General features: G+C 55.3%; 2 protein-coding genes across 9 annotated transcripts in view; one reads left to right on the top strand and one right to left on the bottom strand.

Moving 5' to 3' along the window:
* Positions 1–9,498, bottom strand: part of MROH1 (maestro heat like repeat family member 1) — a 62,712-nt gene extending 53,214 nt beyond the window's left edge. For 3 of the 8 annotated variants that reach the window (XM_042923887.1, XM_042923895.1, XM_042923894.1), the window contains exon 1: positions 9,413–9,498. The gene's annotated coding sequence lies outside the window, so the exon portion shown is untranslated. The other 5 variants (XM_042923888.1, XM_042923889.1, XM_042923893.1 and 2 more) reach the window with 5 other exon arrangements.
* LOC122210619 (testis-specific serine/threonine-protein kinase 5-like) lies at positions 581–15,911 on the top strand. Its single transcript, XM_042923370.1, has 12 exons — positions 581–653; positions 737–797; positions 4,860–4,967; positions 12,239–12,322; positions 13,239–13,482; positions 13,806–13,859; positions 14,125–14,178; positions 14,377–14,579; positions 14,690–14,745; positions 15,005–15,134; positions 15,223–15,338; positions 15,481–15,911. Exons 1-12 carry the CDS (start codon positions 581–583, stop codon positions 15,486–15,488), a joined length of 1,191 nt encoding a protein of 396 aa, XP_042779304.1. The 3' UTR covers positions 15,489–15,911.
* Positions 15,912–16,831: the final 920 nt, after the last annotated feature.

Genomic DNA, 16,831 nt, shown 5'->3' with positions numbered 1-16,831 from the left:
TGGCGACACATGCTCAGACAGAACCCAAATCCCGATGCCTAGACCTGGTCTGCGTCTACGAGACAAGCGGCTGTCCCCAGAGGGGACACGGCTGCCTATCTCCACTACCCAGGAAGAAACAGGGTTAAACCAACTCAAATTCCAAGTTCGAAACGCTCTTCCTACAAGTACAAAAGGCCACGTGCACCCAACTCAAACAGGAGCAAAGAGTAAGCAATAAGCGTGAGAGGCTTCAGCTCCCAGCCCAGACGGGAGTAACGGACCAACTGCCCTCCTGACCCAAACCACTAAAAAGCTGGACGAAACATATGGAACTGCAGTTCTCAGGGTGACAGACGTCAGGACATGAAGGACAGGAGCCCTGTAGCCACTCCAGCTCACGGCCCGGAGGGTGCATCCAGGCTGAGGAGGAATCACCGGGACCCGGCAATACCCCTGGCTTGAGACAACTGGGAGCATCTTGGGAGACCTAGGTCCCGCCAGTCTATAGACTCTAGCACCACAGAGAACTCCAGAGATCTGCAGAGGGTCCTGGCGGACTTACTGGTCAGTGCTGGGCAGCAGAGTAATGTCCCCGAAGATGCCTATGTCCTCACCCCCAGAACCTGTGAATATGTTACATGTCAAAAGGGACTCAGCAGATGGGATTAAGGGTACAGACCCTGAGGTGGGGGGACTACCCTGGCTTATGTGGGTGAGACTAGCGAAAGGGTGTACGTAAGTCCTTAAACTGCAGAGAACCCCTCCCAGCGGGGCAAAGAGAGGAGACGGAAGGAGGAGGAGGAGAAATTTGAAGCGTGAGAAGGATTCAACCCCCCTGGCTGGCTTTAAAGACAGAGGAAGGAGGCTCTGGACCACATAATTTGGGTGGCCTCTAAAAGCCGGACGTGTGCCTTAGTTTACAGCCAGCAAGGAAACAGGGACTTCAGTCCCACAGCCACAACGAACCAAATTGTGCCAACGACGTGAGAGAGCAGGAGACAGATTCTCCCCAGAGACCCCAGCAAGGAGCACGGCCCTACTGCCTCCAGCCCAAAGTTCTCAGGGACTCTAGGATAATAAATATACATCATTTAAGGCACTAAGTCCGTGGTAACTTATCATAGCAGCAACAGAAAACTGATTCAAGCACCATATCTGAGAACAAACTACCAAAGCCAGGGAAAGAACTACCCAAAAAAAACCAGCAGAAACAATCGCCAGAACTCACAACGGACCAGGAACGGGGCTGTTCCCAGCAGCCCAAGGGGAAAACGTCAAAATTCAGAGTATTGGGAAGAGCACTCAAAAGGGTTTTGCCTTGGTAAAAAAATAAAATTAGCCATAGGCTAAACGCTGTCTGCTCTCACCTAACAAAGCTAAAAGTAAGACCTGAAGGGGCGCCTGGGTGGCTCAGTCAGTTAAGGGTTTGACTTCAGCTCAGGTCGGGATCTCATGGTTCGCGAGTTCAAGCCCCACATCGGGTTCTCTGCTGTCAGCTCGCAGCCTGCTTCAGATCCTCTGTCTCCCTCTCTCTCTGCGTTCCCCCCCCACTCACACTTTCTCTTTCTCTCTATATATATCTCTCTCAAAAATAAATAAACATTTGGGGCGCCTGGGTGGCTCAGTTGGTTGGGCGTCCGACTTCGGCTCAGGTCACGATCTCGCGGTCCATGGGTTCGAGCCCCGCATCGGACTCTGGGCTGATGGCTCGGAGCCTGGAGCCTGCTTCCGATTCTGTGTCTCCCTCTCTCTCTGCCCCTCCCCCGTTCATGCTCTGTCTCTCTCTGTCTCAAAAATAAATAAATGTTAAAAAAAATAAATAAATAAATAAATAAACATTTAAAAACAAATAAAGTGGGGCACCTGGATGGCTCAGTCGGTTAAGCGGCCGACTTTGGCTCAGGTCATGATCTCGTGGTTCGTGGGTTTGAGCCCCGTGTTGGGCCCTGTGCAGACAGCTCAGAGCCTGGAGCCTGCTTCGGATTCTGGGTCTCCCGCTCTGCTCCACCCCCACTCACACTCTGTCCGTCTCTCTCTCAAAAATAAATAAAGCTTAAAACAAATTTTTTCAAATAAATAAAAAAAAAAAAAAGACCTGAAAAGATCAACTTGTTCCCAAGTAACTTAGCTACATCCCAGCAAAGTTCAAGAATAATAGCAACACAAAAATACCTAGCACCAACAAGGTAAAATAACATGTCTGACATCCAGCAAAAAATTACTCGGCATGCAAAGAAGCAAAAAACAAACAAACAAACAAACAAAACAAAAAACAACAAAACAAAACAAACCCAAAAAACATAAAACAAAACAAAACAAAAACAACCCACAATGAGAATGAATCAGTCAATATAAACTGATCCAGAAACGATGCAGAAGAATTCATAGACAAGGACAGCTAGACAGTTATAACTGTATTTCACAAGAAACCACAGGAGAGACCACACACGTTAGCATAAAGAGGTTAAAGTAAAAGGGTGGGTAAAGAAAAACGAGGCCGACACCAGTCGCAAGAAAGCTGGAGTAACTATGTTAATAGACAGAGTAGGTTTCAGAGGCATAACAATCCTACACGTTTACGTGCCTAATAGCAGAACTTCAAAAATCACAAAGCCAAAACGAATAGAAATGCAAAATGAAATAGAAAAATAGAAATTATAGTAGAAATTTCTCTATAACTGACAAAACAATTGTACAGATAATCAGTAAGGGTACAGAAGACCTGAACAATACTGTCAACCAACTTGACCTGAGTAGTATTTATAGAACCATCCATTCATCACAAGTAGTATATTCCTTCCAAAAGCACATGGAATGCTAACCAAGACTGACTACATTCTGGGCATTAAAACAAATCTCAGCAAATTTAAAAAGTCAAAAATCTTCCCGTAGAGGGGCACCTGGGTGGCTCAGTCAGTTAAGCATCCAATTTCGGCTCAGGTCGTGATCTCACGGTTCACGAGTTTGAGTCCTGCATCACGCTCTGCACTGGTGGTGCGGAGCCTGCTTGAGATTCTCTCTCTCCCTCTCTCTGTCCCTTCCCCGTTTGCTCCCTCTGTCTCAAAATAAATAAACTTAAAAAAATAAAACAATAAATCCTCCCAAAGAGAAAGTTCTAGATGAAAGGCCTAAATGACTTCCCTGGGGAATTCTACCAAACATTTAAGGAAGAAATAATACCAACTCTACACAAATTCTTCCAAGAAAATTGAAAACAAGGGAATACTTCCCAACTGATTCTATGAGGCCAGCATTACTCTGATAACAAAAGCAGGCAAAGGTATTACAAATAATGAAAATCATAGGCCAATATCCCTCACAGGCAAATGTAAAAATTCTTAACAATATTTTATCAAATCATCCAATAACATATAAGAAGAATAACACATCAGGGGCGCCTGGGGGACTCAGTCGGTTAAGCATCCAACTCTCGGTTTCAGCTCAGGGCATCATCTCGTGGTTCATCAGTTCAAGCCCCATGTCAGGCTCTGTGCTGACAGCAGACAAAACAGATGAACATAAGGGAAGGGAATAAAAATAATATAAAAACAGGGAAGGGGACAGAGCATAAGAGACTCATAAATATGAACAGAGGGTTACTGGAGGGGTTGTGGGAGGGGGATGGGCTCAATGGGGGAGGGGCATTAAGGAATCTACTCCTGAAATCATGCTGCACTATATGCTAACTGACTTAGATGTAAGTTAAAAAATATATATGTATATAATATTTTCAATATGAATAAATTACATACAACATTAAAAAAAGAAAAATAGGGGCTCCTGGGTGGCTCAGTCTGTTGAGTATCTGACTCTTGATTTCGACTCAGGTCATGATCCCAGGGTCATGGGATCGGGCCCTGCATTGGGCTCCACACTGAAGGTGCGGCCTGCTTAAGATTCTCTCTCTCTCTCTCTCCCTCAGCCCCTCTCTCCCGCTCACGCGCGAAAATAAAATTTTTAAAAAGTTAAAGAAAACTTAAATAAATGGAGAGATATACTGTGCTAAGATATCAATTGTTCCTAAATGGATCTACAGATGCATTCCAGTCAAAATCCTAGCAGGCTTTTTGTAGAAATGGACGGACTAATTCTAAAATTCACCTGAAAGTGCGAAGACTTAGAACTGCCAGAACACTTCTGGAAAAAAAAACTTGGGGGACGTACCCTACCTGACATCAAGACTTCTATGGCCAATTGATTTTTAACAAAGGTACAAAGTCTATTCAGGGGAGAAGGGATAGTCTTGTCAACAAATAGTGCTGCACAGCTGGGCATCTGCATCCAATAAAACAAACTTCAGTCTAAACGTCACACCACGTATAAAAACTCAAAATGATTTACAGACTTAAATGTAAAAGTTAAAACTGTAAAACTTCGGAGGGAGGAAAAAAAAAAAAGAAGAAGAAAATCTCCATGACTGACACCAAAGGCAAAATCTATGCCAAAAAAAAAAAAAAAAGACTTGATAAACTTAAATTCATCAAAAAACTTCTCCTCTTCGAATACACTGTTAAGGGAATGAAATTAATGGCACCAGTCACACCCCTCATTGACAGACACCGTGTAATAAACGTCAGCACCCCCCACTGCCCTCCTTCCCCTACTTCTGCCCTTCACTCAGGCAGTAGATGCCCTACTGCCCCACTGAGGTCCTGTACCCCGCCTGTCTCATGGACCGTCCTGCCTGGGCCACCCCCCCACACGCCTCCTCCGTGCCCAGAGTGCTGACCTTTACAAACGCTGACCCTAGCAGGCCTCACCGCGACTTACCAGTCCTCCTGCTGCCCACAGAACCTAACGCCTTCACCATGGGCTGTCGTGACCCAGACCCAGGCCCAAACCCCTCTCTGTTTCTTTCTCCGTCCTTTACGTTCTAGGTGTCCTGGCCACCTGCAAACCCCTGGCCACGGCCTGGACTCTCAGCACCTCTGCAAGGACGTCCTGCCTGGCCTCTACCGCGGGACTCCCGCTCACCCAACCTTCCGGCAAGTGATGGGATGTTCCCACAACCCTTTGTTCACACGATGAATATAAGATCAGTTGTATGTTCCAGTTTCCCTGTCTTCTCCACTGCAACTGCACTGCAAGGGAAAAAGTTTTGGTTTATACCCTTAGTGTGCACAGAATTTTTTTAAATACCGCTCATTGAAGGAAGAAAATCAAAATCCTTCCGTATGATTCAATATTGTAAAACTGTCAACTTTCTGAACGTGTCAATATATGATTCAGGATACCGGAGGGTACTTGATGCGATGGTTCCAAAATTCATACAGAAGAATTAACAGGGGGGCGCCTAGGTGGCTCAGTCGGTTGAAGAGCTGACTCGGTTTCAGCTCAGGTCATGATCTCACAGTTTGTGAGTTCAAGCTCCACATCGGGCTCTGTACCGTCAGTGCAGAGCCTGCTTGGGATTCTTCCTCTCCTTCTCTCTCTGCCCCTCCCCCACTCACATGCTCGCTGGCTCTCGCTCTCTCTCAAATATAAATAAATAAACTTAAAAAAAGAATTAGCATACATGAATAGCCAATTAAACTTTTTAAAGTATATGAAGAGGAGGATTTAAAGTGTATTAAATCAACGGAACTATACAGAAAGTCCAGAAATGAACACCAATAAGGAGGTAAACGTATTATACAAGAAAGGGGTTTACATCCTACAGACAGATTAGTCAACAATAAATAGCACTGAAATAGCTAAACACTAGGGAAAACGTTAGCCTCCCCACATCCTTCTTTATTCCAACACGAATTCTAGATGCACATAAGAGTTAAAAATGGAAAAATGAAATGTAAAAGTCCTGGCAGAAAATACAGGTAGGGGCACCTGGCTGGCTCAGCCCATGGAGTATGTAGCTCTTGACCTTGGGGGCATGAGTTTGAGCGCCACACTGGATACAGAGATTGCTTAAATAAATACAGTTTAAAAAAGAAAGAAAATATAGGTAACTATTTTATCATCTTGAAGTAGAAAAGGACGTTCTAAGCCCCACACAAAAACACAGACACCTTAATGAACACTGCTCAGTTTGACAATATAAAAGTTTAAAGTTTCTGAAGGTCAAAAACATACATAAGACTTGAAAACCATATACGTACACTTATACCTAAGCACACAAGCCTCCGTGCGCACACAACTCATCCAACCACCAGAGCAGAAGGTAAACAAAAGAGAAAGAAGGACAACTCACTCACAACAGGTGTAACAAGAGGAAAATGTGTCCCACATTAACATGCAAAGGAGCTCACCTACATCAGGATGACAAACAGGAAAATGGACAAAGAGGGTACACAATTCCAGAAGAGACAGGCGGCGGCAGAGGGGCAAGCCCTGGCCTCCCCCGCACTGGCAGGCAGCTTAGTTCAGGACTCGGGCACGGGCTCCATTTGTGTCACAAGGGAAAGGCTTGCAGGGAGGCCTGCTGCTCCACCAGCATCGGACGTCATCGGTGCCGTAGTCACTGCACAGCGGGGACAGGCAGCAGAGCCTGTGGGACATCTGCTGAGAGCCCTAAGGGTCACACCGTGCGATCGCGTCACCCATCTTCTGACACCCACCTTCTATCTACAGAAACCCTCACACAAGTGCACAGAGACGTTAGAAGAAACACAAATACCAATCAGAGATCTGGTCAGGTTTGTATAAAAAAAAAAACCAACCAATGAGAGAAAGTGGTGGGTAGGTACATTCGCATGAACCACAGTGCAAGGAGCGGAGCTTGACCATCAAACGGAAAAGGAAAGTGTGCCCAGCCGAGCAAGACTGGTTTTGTAGGGTCCCGTCCGCTGCCCCTGCCCCAGGCCGGGTGGTCCGTGTGCTGACACGGGACCCACAGGGACAGCAGCACGGACCCTGCTCTCTATGAAGACAAGCCAACGGCGAGCGGACTGCTGATGGCACACCAAGACGAAGGCTCTGCAGGGGAAGAGGGTGCAGAGACAAGGAAGGGGCTGGAAGGCACCCTGCATCTCACGGGCAGCGTGTGCTGAGCACTGACTGCCCGGGCGGTACCTTAGAGGCACCATCTCTTTTAACGCACACAGAGAGAGACACATCGCCAGGTAACAGCAGGGCGGGACCCAGCCAGGACCCGCGCCCTGAAGCGCCCGCAGAGGTCATGAGGGCAGGGTTCACAGGGTCTTCCCTGTCTGCATCCTACACCCTGCAGCGAAGCGGAGAAGCGGCTTCCTCCTCATTCACCTCAACTAAACATTGTCACTGAACCGCATTTAGTGAGCCGACCAGGTGCCGTCCAAGCCCCTGGCTTGAAGGGCACCCACGTGTATTGCGGTTGCCACGTGGCATGCGGAGGGCACAGAGATGCTGGGCCAACTGCAGCGAAGTGTCAGAAGGGGGCATGGGAGGTGAGGAGGCCATGGGCACCACTGCCCGGAGGCGGCCACGTCCACCTGACAGGAGTGTGGGAGACTGGGAAGTCAGGACACCCTGTGGGGTCACAGGAATGCCCCCCACCCCCGCAGCAGGCCCCGGGACTTGCCCTCTAGCACAGGAGCCAGAGGAAGAATAGACTTCCAGAGTTACCAACAAGGACGTGGGCTGATGACCTGGGAGAGGCAGTCCACGGCTCATCGCTCACAGTCACTTGATTACGCTATTTCTCAGCGTTAGTCATGCCAAGCTGTGTCACTGGGTTCACATGCAAACCCCCAAAGCCAGGTAGCCCTCCAGCTCGGCAAAGAAACCACAGTCCTTGTAACTCCGGCAGCCGGTATCCCCTGAGCACCGGCCCGGAGCCACAGGGGCTTTCCCGGAGCCCCCACCCCCAGGAGATCAAGTAACTTGGCTCACGGAAGGGACTCACGAGATCTGCGGCTGCAGACCAGCCTCAACCCGACGGCTCACCTGGGCCTCAGCGGACCCTAGGCCTGAAAACTAAGCGCAAACACCTGCTTCCAAGCACACGGGACTAGCGACGAATGCAGGTGCCACCTCTGATCCAACCATGTTTGCAGGCAGCTAACAGCCCCGGGGTGGGGGATGAGAAACTGAGGTGCAGGTCTGAACAAGCCGGCAGCCTGCATATTGGTTTCAAGGTAACCAAGTGAGCTCAACTCCGGTCACTCCTCTGTGATACCACGGAGAGACGGGAGACCCCGGCCCGCTTGAACCACGACGGCCTGAGGCCTGGAAAGGAGGACGCTGCGGACAGCAGCATGCTCAGGCCCCTGGGCTGCCAGGACTACAGGCGTGAGATGGAACCACATCACGGTCAAGCCGCTGCTGAAGTTTCGCATGACTGGTGCTTCCCACGGGGGTCTCCTGGGGCCCAGTGCCCACCGGGCATCCCCATCTGGACCAGGCGCCACCACTCAACCCCGACAGCTCTAGCACTCAACTCACCACCTTTACCCCTGACCTCTCCATGGCCCCCAACCCACCTGCCATGTCTTCCTGTCACCAGGCGATCAGATATCTGGGCCAGGAACCAGCACCACCCCTTCCTGTTTCTCCACCTCCGCGGGCACTCTATGGTCCGCTCACTGACCCTCTTCTTCTCACCCCTACCACCATCCCTTTCCAAGGTGGTCGCTGCCTCCAAGACTGTTGCCCCAAAGCCAGCCTCCACCGCAGCCCCACCTGCCCCTCCCCAACCGCCACACAGCCACGCCTCTGTGCCCCCCCCCCCCACCCCTCGGTACTCAGCTCGCTTGAGCGGGTCAGCCCCGCCCCCACCTTGGCTAGGCTGGCGAAGGGGAGAGTGTGCAAGTGTGTTCAGTCCAGCACTGCTCGCTCCGACAGAGCCCTCTCCTGGGGGCCTACCGCTGCACTGCAGGAAGGTCGGAGCCAGGCATTCGGGCCTGGGGGCCAGCCCTGGCCGCGCACCACCCAGCTCTCCCCCGGACTTGAGAGCTGGGTTTCCCGCGGCCCTTCCAGCTTTGCGACCTACACTCTGTGACCAATAATCCTCGTGACTTTGGACAAATTACTTCCCCGCTCCGGACCGCCTCCCTGAATGTCGGAGAAATCGGAAATGCAATGCCCCCTGAGCTTTGGGGCTCTCAGAGTTCAGGCTTGGCTTGCTCCATTGGACACCCCGGTGTCCTCGCGGCGGGGAGCAGAGGCGCGGACCTCACACCTCCCAGGGAGGGCACGGGCACCGGACTCGGCATCCCGAGTCTGCGTGAGGAAGGTGAGGGGCCAGGCAGCCGGGCCTCTTCCGGCTTGTGACGCGGCAAATCCGGCTCCTCCGGGGACTGGACGCACCTGAGCCCAGGGAAGGGGGCGGGCTCGGCCCCGCGACGCCCGGGACCCTCCTCGCGCTCGCCCGCTGACCTTGGGGAGGCGCCTCCCGACTTGGATTCCCGCGCGGCCCGGCCGAGGGGGTGGCCCCCAGACTCTCGGGCCCAGGCTCCCCCGAGGGGCGCCTCTGCGAGCGAGCGCCGCCGGTCCCCGGCTCCCGGTCGCCGTTTACCTGAGAAGCTGTGGCCGCGGCGGCCCGGGCGCCGCCCTCCCGCCAAGCCCCGGACCGGAGCGGGCGGGGCCGCACGCCGAGCCCGCCCCCGCCGCCCTCCGCCAACCGCGGCCCGGCGCGCGGCAGTCCGGCCCCGCCCCCACACGATCTCTGCGCTCATTGGCCGGAGTCGCGTCCCTCTCCCCCTCTCTCCACCCCGCCCACCAGGCCCCAGAGAGCAGGAGTGCGCAAACTCCGCCTCGTGCTCCGCCCCGCCCCCGGTCGCCCAGAGCCCGCAGCTGCCGACAGTTGGTTGGGCCCGAGCGCGGCCGAGCTGGCCGCTAGGGGTGCGGCCGGTCACTGCGCAGGCGCGGGGCGTGCACTTCCCTCTTCCTCCGCCCGGGACCTGGCCGCCTCCCCCAGTCTGTTCCCGTCCTCCTTGGGCACTGACACCTCAAAGATGTCTGCACGCGGCTCCACGCACCGGGGGCAGCACCGGGGACTCGGGCTCGGCGCGTCACGGCGCTCAAAGCCAGTCCCCTCGCAAACGCACCCCTGTCCAGGCGCACACGCCAGGTGGACCCAACCTGGACACACACGAGCAGTATCGTGCCCTATTATCTCTCACACAGGAATGCACCCACTGAACACGCAACAAATATCCAGAGACCCCGGGGGCGCCGACTCCTCCGCGAACAGATAGATGCACGTTTAGTCGGCCAACGAGATGAGCAGTTCTCTGCATTGGGGACCCGGGGCTCTGGAGGGAAGAGCAGATAGGTGATAAGCAAACAAGACACACCAAGCGCTGTGAGGCGGAGCAGCTGGCAGGTGGAAGGAGGTGTGTTCGGACTCAGAAGGGAAGAAGCTGGGAGAGAGCTGCACCCCAGGCAGGGACACTGGCACCTGCACACCCTCAAAGGCTGAAATCATGTAGACATGTCTAACCAAAAAAAAAAAAAAAAAAAAAAAAGAGTGGCGTTCCAGAAGCTCAGAAAGTGAGAAGAACGACTTGAGAAGGAAGTGGCCAACAGCACGACATCCAGGGCCCAACAAATGTCTTCATCTTGCAGCAGGTTGTGTCTGCAGAGAGCTGTGGGTGATGGTGTGGGGTGCAAAGTAGGGGCCCTGCTGCACACACTGGGGCAGGGTGGCTGCTGAACAGTGCAGGGAGGGACATTCTTTGTCCAAAGAGAGAAGGGATTCAGCTCGCTCTGTTGCAGGGACGGAACCCAAAAGACAGGGACAGAATCCAGAAGGCTGATGGTGAGGTGATGTGCTCTGCAGAGGGGGGCTGGCTCCTCAGGAAGAGCACTAACCACTCCAGCCCGTCACAGGGTGAAAGGGGGAGGGGCTGACCACAGCATCTAGAAGTTGCTAGGGCAGTGCAGGAGGCAGGCCTTTTGGAAGCTCACATCTGGAGGACTCGCTCTCCTTACCAAGCCCTGCCTCAGCACCCTATGGCCAGTGCCCAGCATGGCCCTCTGGCTCTGCCCCCCTCCCCAGCCTCAGCCAGACTTCACGCCCCAAGGGCAAAGGTGTCCCAGCACACATCACAGCTGTCATTTGACTTTATTATGTTACACATATATATTTAAAAAAAATTTTTAATGTTTATTTTTGAGAGAGAGAGAGAGACAGAGCACTAGTGGGGGAGGGACAGAGAGAGGAGAGGGAGACACAGAATCCAAAGCAGGGTCCAGGCTCTGAGCTGGGTCAGAGCAGGGTCCAGGCTCTGAGCTGTCAGCACATAGACCGACACAGGCCTCGAACTCAGTAACTGTGAGATCATGACCTGAGCTGAAGTCGGACGCTTAACCGACTGAGCTACCCAGGCGCCCACGTTACATATATTTTTAATGTTTATTTTTGAGAGAGACAGAGTGCAAGCAGGGAATGGGCAGAGAGAAAGGGAGACGCAGAATCCGAAGCAGGCTCCGGGCTCCAAGCTGTCAGCACAGAGCCTGAAGCAGGGCTCGAACCTACCAGCCGTGGATCATGACCTGAGCTGAAGTCAGATGCTAACGGAAGGAGCCACCCAGGCACCCCGGCTTTCCTACATTAATGCCAATCTCCTTTCTACAACTGGAAGTTCTATGAGAGAAACGCCCCTGTCTGTGACTTGCTCCCAAGTGCTGAGCACCGAGCCAGGCACATGATGGGTGCTCAATGAATTTCATAGAATTGATGAATGACTGAGGGTACAGAGAGGGGAGGGCAGGAAAGACTTTGCAAAGGGAGGGTGGACAGAGCGGGGTCCTGCCTGTCTCCTCACAATTCTCACTGGCTTCCAGTTGTGTTCTGGCACTGGTGGGAGTTGGGAAGCTAAGAGGGGCATGGTTCCCCGGCTCCACAGCAGCAACTCGGAGGCACAGACACCCCTGGACAGAGCCACACGGTTTTCCCTTTTGCTAACACCTAACGCCTGAATAACAGTCCCTCTGCTTGAAACCAGGAGCCATTTCTCTTTCCTACCCCCTCAGTCAGCAAGGAACCTGTTAGTCTGCCCATTTTCCATGTCCCAGGCAACTTGCCAAACAAGGGCGGTGGGTGGGCAAGGGAATATTAAGCAGAAGCCTACTCTAAAGCAGCTCTGGTCCAACAGGGGTAAGAAAATGGGTCCGTCCTACCAGGGCGTCCCCAGGCCTGCACCGCAACAGGCACACTGTGACCGCCGTGGATACCGGTGGGGACCAAGTCAAGTCCACAGATTCACCAAGCCTCCACCAAGGCCCAGGCTCTCCTGCTGTCTCCAGGACAGCAGCCCATAGCACTGTGCCCTCTAGCTCACAGCAGAAAGGCTGCATGTTTGAACCTCCACTGCCCAAACCGTCACCCGTAAAACAGGAATCACTTGGTGGTGATCCGGTTTGAGCCCCCAGATGTGAACGCCTACCATGGGATGGGCATGTTGGGCACGGCCTGTGAACAGTAAGCAGGGCTGGGAGAGGTGACAGCCACAGCTCCTGTGACTCCTTAGGGCAGTGCCTGGCACAAGGCAGGTACTCAGGAACATTAGCTGCTACTGCCCAGGGCAACGGTGCCCAGAGAAGACTCTGGAGGCCACGGGAAGAAGGGCCGACCACGTTGGCTACCGTCTCCTAGAGCTGGAGGGTTTGAGGTGGGGGCTCAGACCAGGGACTGTTGCTTGCCTTGGGGATGTGTCCAAGTCTCCAGAGAGCTCTGGGGGGCAAGGCCTCTTGCAGCAGACCTTGGCCTGGGTGAGAGAAGCTTCTAGGCCACAGCAGAAGAAAGCCAGAGGGCTCCCACCCAATGCCCTCTGGCTCAGCCTCTCCGGCAGCCCGCCTGGCTGCCACCTTGGCACCCTCTCAAAGCATGAGGGGGCTTCGCTGAAACAGTTGCCTGTATGTGTTGTGCTTCCTTTTCTTTCTTGATGTCCTTAGAGACCCTGCTGGCCTTCCTGTGGCTACCCTCCCCACATGCTCCCCACAAGCTTCTTTAAAGGTCCCCGTGGCCAGTCACATTTCGGATGGCCCACAGAGGCCTCACCCTGCCTCGAGGATTCTCACCCCACAAAGAGTGGGCCCTACAGGGGACAAGGTCGGTTCCAGCAAGACGTTCTCAGGGAAGGCAGGTCCTGGGGGAGAGAAGGACACCCCTCTTTGAGGGCACAATGCAGGGGCAGCTCTAGAACCCTCCATTCTAGAATCTGCCCCTGCTTTCCCAGAGTCTGCCCTGCCCCACACCAGTCCACGGCTGTGTTAGCCTCCCACCCCGAGCTCTCAGCCCTGGTCGCTGCCTGGCCTCTGCCCCGGTCCCATCAGCCTCCTCCAGCCCTGTCGCCCTAGCCCATCTGACACAAGTCAGGCCTCAGCCCTGCTCCCTGACCCCAACTCCCTGCAGTGAGCTGGACCGCCCTGCCCTCCGTGAAGGGCAGTGCCAGGCGAAAGCCGGGCCAGCGAAACTTCATGGAGCAGGTGCGTGAATGCAGGGACAATGGCTACCTGCTCTCTTCCAGGAAGATGGGCTCTGGGGCCTTCTCCAAAGTCTACCTGGCCTATGCCACACATGAGCGCATGCAGCACAACGCCAAGCTGGCCTCCGACCTGCGGGGCAAGCACCATGCCATGGTGAGGTGGGCAGCAGGCTCGGCCACCGCCCTCTAGCCCAGCCCCAGTGGGCCCTGTCCTAACCCCGCTGAGGCACCTTCCTGCTGATCTGGCATCCTCTCTGGAGGCCAAGGCTCCTGCAAGCTGGCTACTCCCAGTTCCAGAACCCCTTGAGCACATCAGTGCCAGGAAAGAAGGGGAAGGCCAACACTGCCCCCCGAGGATGCTGCTTCCCAACCTCACCCCAGCCAAGCTCGGCAATGTGCACAAAGGACATGGGGCCTGTCCGTGTCCCCCTCCAGGGGCTGTGGTCTACACACAACGGCCACCCCCCACCCCTGCAGGTGGCTATCAAGATCATCTCCACTGCCGAGGCCCCTGTGGCGTTCTCCCAAAAGTTCCTGCCTCCTGGGGCGCCTGGGTGGCTCAGTCGGTTAAGCGTCCGACTTCGGCTCAGGTCATGATCTCACAGTTCATGGGTTCGAGCCCCACATCGGGCTCTGTGTTGATGGCTCAGAGCCTGGAGCTTGCTTCAGATTCTGTGTCTTCCTCTCTCTCTGTCCCTCCCCTGCTCACACGGTCTCTCTCTTTCTCTCAAAAATAAATAAAACATTAAAAAATTAAAAAAAAAAAAAAAAAAAAAAAAAAAAAAAAAAAAAAAAGTTCCTGCCTCGTGAAATATCATCACTCAATGCTACCTACAAGCACCTGAATGTGGTAGGCAGAGGCCCCGACCCAGCCTGTGCCCGTCCTGCCCATCCCCCGCTGGCAGCCTTCACCCTTCCAGCTGCCCAGGCCCACCCCCTCTTCCACCCGGGACCCTTCTGCTTGGGGCTCAGCCCCATCCCGAGACCCTGATCCAATGCACCGGACAGCCCCTCCTTGGGTGACAGCAGGTGGGTGGGGGCCTGGCAGGTGCGGCTGTATGAGACCTACCGGAACAGCCAGCACTCCTACTTGGTGCTGGAGCTGGCAGCCCGCGGCGACCTGTTGGAACACATCAACTGGGTGTCGGAACGCCGCTGCAGCCCGGGGCTGGATGAGGAGGAGGCCCGCAGACTGTTCTGGCAGCTCGTCAGTGCCGTGGCCCACTGCCACAGCTCCGGCATTGTGCATCGGTGAGGGCGCTGCCGCCTCTGCAGCCTGCTCCCACACCCGCATCAAGAGGCCACCCATCTGAGCCCAGGACCAGCACCTCTTCCCCTTCCCCTTCCCCTTCCCCATGCAGGGATCTAGAGTGTGAGAATATCCTCCTAGATGACCGAGGCCTCCTCAAGCTGACCGGTGAGCCTTTGGCCCAGCCCCTACCCTCTTCCCTAGATTATCCTGACTCGTGACCCAGCTGGACCCTCAACCCTCCCAGGAGGCCCAGCCCCACCCCTGCCCACAGCTGCACTTGCAGAAACCTACACACGCCACGTCTGCCCCCCAGTCATCCCGCCCGAGCCCTCGCTCTCTCGCCCTCCTGCTCCTCACCCGGGGGACTGCCTGCCCTGTGCCCAACCCCCACCCCACCCCACCCCACCCCTTCCCCACTGCAAAGACTTTGGTTTCGCCAGCCATTTGGGCCTCAAGAGCTTGCTGCTGAGCACCTTCTGTGGGTCCGTGGCCTGTACAGCCCCGGACATCCTCATGAGCAAGTACAATGGGGAGCAGGCTGACCTGTGGAGCCTGTGAGTGGCGCCCGCAGGCACCCCATCGTAGGCAGGACCCGCGGGAGGGCAGGGGAGGGGGCACGCCCTGAGGAGCCTGTGCCCCCAGGGGCATCATCCGTTATGCCATGGTGACCGGGAAGCTGCCCTTCAAGGAGCGCCAGACCCACCGCATGCTGCACCTGATGCACCATGGCCCCACCTTCGGGCCGGGCGTGTCCCCAGGTGAGTGAGGACACCCTGCGTCCCTCCCGAGCCCCAGCACGGGCCTGGAAAGTAGGCAAGAGAGACCTGGGTCCAGAGAAGGGTCATGCTGCGTGGAGGGAGTGGCATGGGAGACTGACCTGGCACCCCACCCCCAACCCAGGCTGCTAAATGGACCACAGCAACCAGGGGACAGGGAAGCTGGGCTGGAGGACGCCCCGATTCAGACTCCTTGCCTGGAAAGGCAGCGGCCCCACCGAGCTCTGCACCAGCCCAGGGCACGCTGCCTTCCCTCTCTGTGCCCTGATCTCACGAAGGTGAAGCACTGACTCTCTCCAGGCATTTGGGGGGTCCGAATGGGCTGCCTCCTCTACCCTGCCAGCGTTGTTGATGGTGATGGACGCAGTTGGGGGGGAAGAGAGTGGGCAGTGGGAGGCCACAGCTGTGAGCCCTCACCCACATCGTGCCGGGACCTGATCCGATCCGGGGCCTGCTGCAGCTTCGCCCGTGCGCGCGCCTGGGCCTGCAGCAGGTGGCCGCGCACTGCTGGATGCTGCCCGCCACACACGCGCTCTCTGGCACCACGCTCAGGATGCCGCCGGGTAGGGTGGGGGCCCTGGGAGGGGGGTGTGGGCAGGTGGCTGGCCCCTCGGCGCCCCTCCTGGTCCCCCGCTGCTGTCGGTTGCAGAGAAGCCAGCTAAGCTTGAGCACTCGGAGCCTGGCAGAGACTCGGAGCCTCCGAGGCGGCGCCCCGGCACTGCTTCTGGGCCTCCGCCTGGGCCGTAGAGGCCGACCCAAGAAGAGGTGCAGGCTCTGCCCAGCTGGGGCTCTGGAGCGCGAGGACAGCCAGCCTGGGGGTAGGCGCCTCCAGGTAGCTCCTATCGCCGAGCTCCACATCTGCCATCAGGACCACGCCCGGGCACTACCTGGCATGGGTGGGCAGAGGCGAGGCCAGATAAAGCGTTTATTTTGTGGAGGGGATGTGGATGTCTCTGTGCAGGAAGGGCAACCAGCCACGGGGAACCATCCCAGGAGAACACACCTCCGTGCCACGTTTTTAGTTGGGAGGAGAAGAAAACTACAGAGAGTACCAGAGAGGAAAGAGATACCTCGTACCCGCGAAGCGACCGGCCTCAACGGGAGGAACCGGAGTGGACCCCAAGCTTTGCAGGCAGTGCCAGGACTGAGGACACGCGGAGTGGGGGTGCGAGGAGCTCTCGCGGCAGCAGCACTCCAGTGCCAGGGTGCAAGGGGCCCGGGAAGGCCAGGACTCTGGAATCCTGTGCCAAAGATGGCCCTGGGAAAGGAGCGCGGCAGGGGGAGGGCCACACTGACCCTCTACCAGGCCTGGTGTGGCAGCTTTAGAACTGAGGGACCACACAAGGAGCTGGGGAAGGACAAGGTTCTTGGGCCCATAGGAGGCTCCAAGGTGACAAAGGGCGGGAAGGGGAGAGGTCAGCTTAAGAGCGAGGATGCAGGCACATCACAGAGACACTCTGAGTGTGTCAGGCAAA

The sequence above is a fragment of the Panthera leo genome, chromosome F2 (genome assembly GCF_018350215.1).
Source record: "Panthera leo isolate Ple1 chromosome F2, P.leo_Ple1_pat1.1, whole genome shotgun sequence".
In the NCBI taxonomy this organism is placed as follows: Eukaryota; Metazoa; Chordata; class Mammalia; order Carnivora; family Felidae; genus Panthera; species Panthera leo.
This window is presented reverse-complemented; position numbering and strand designations above follow the sequence as displayed.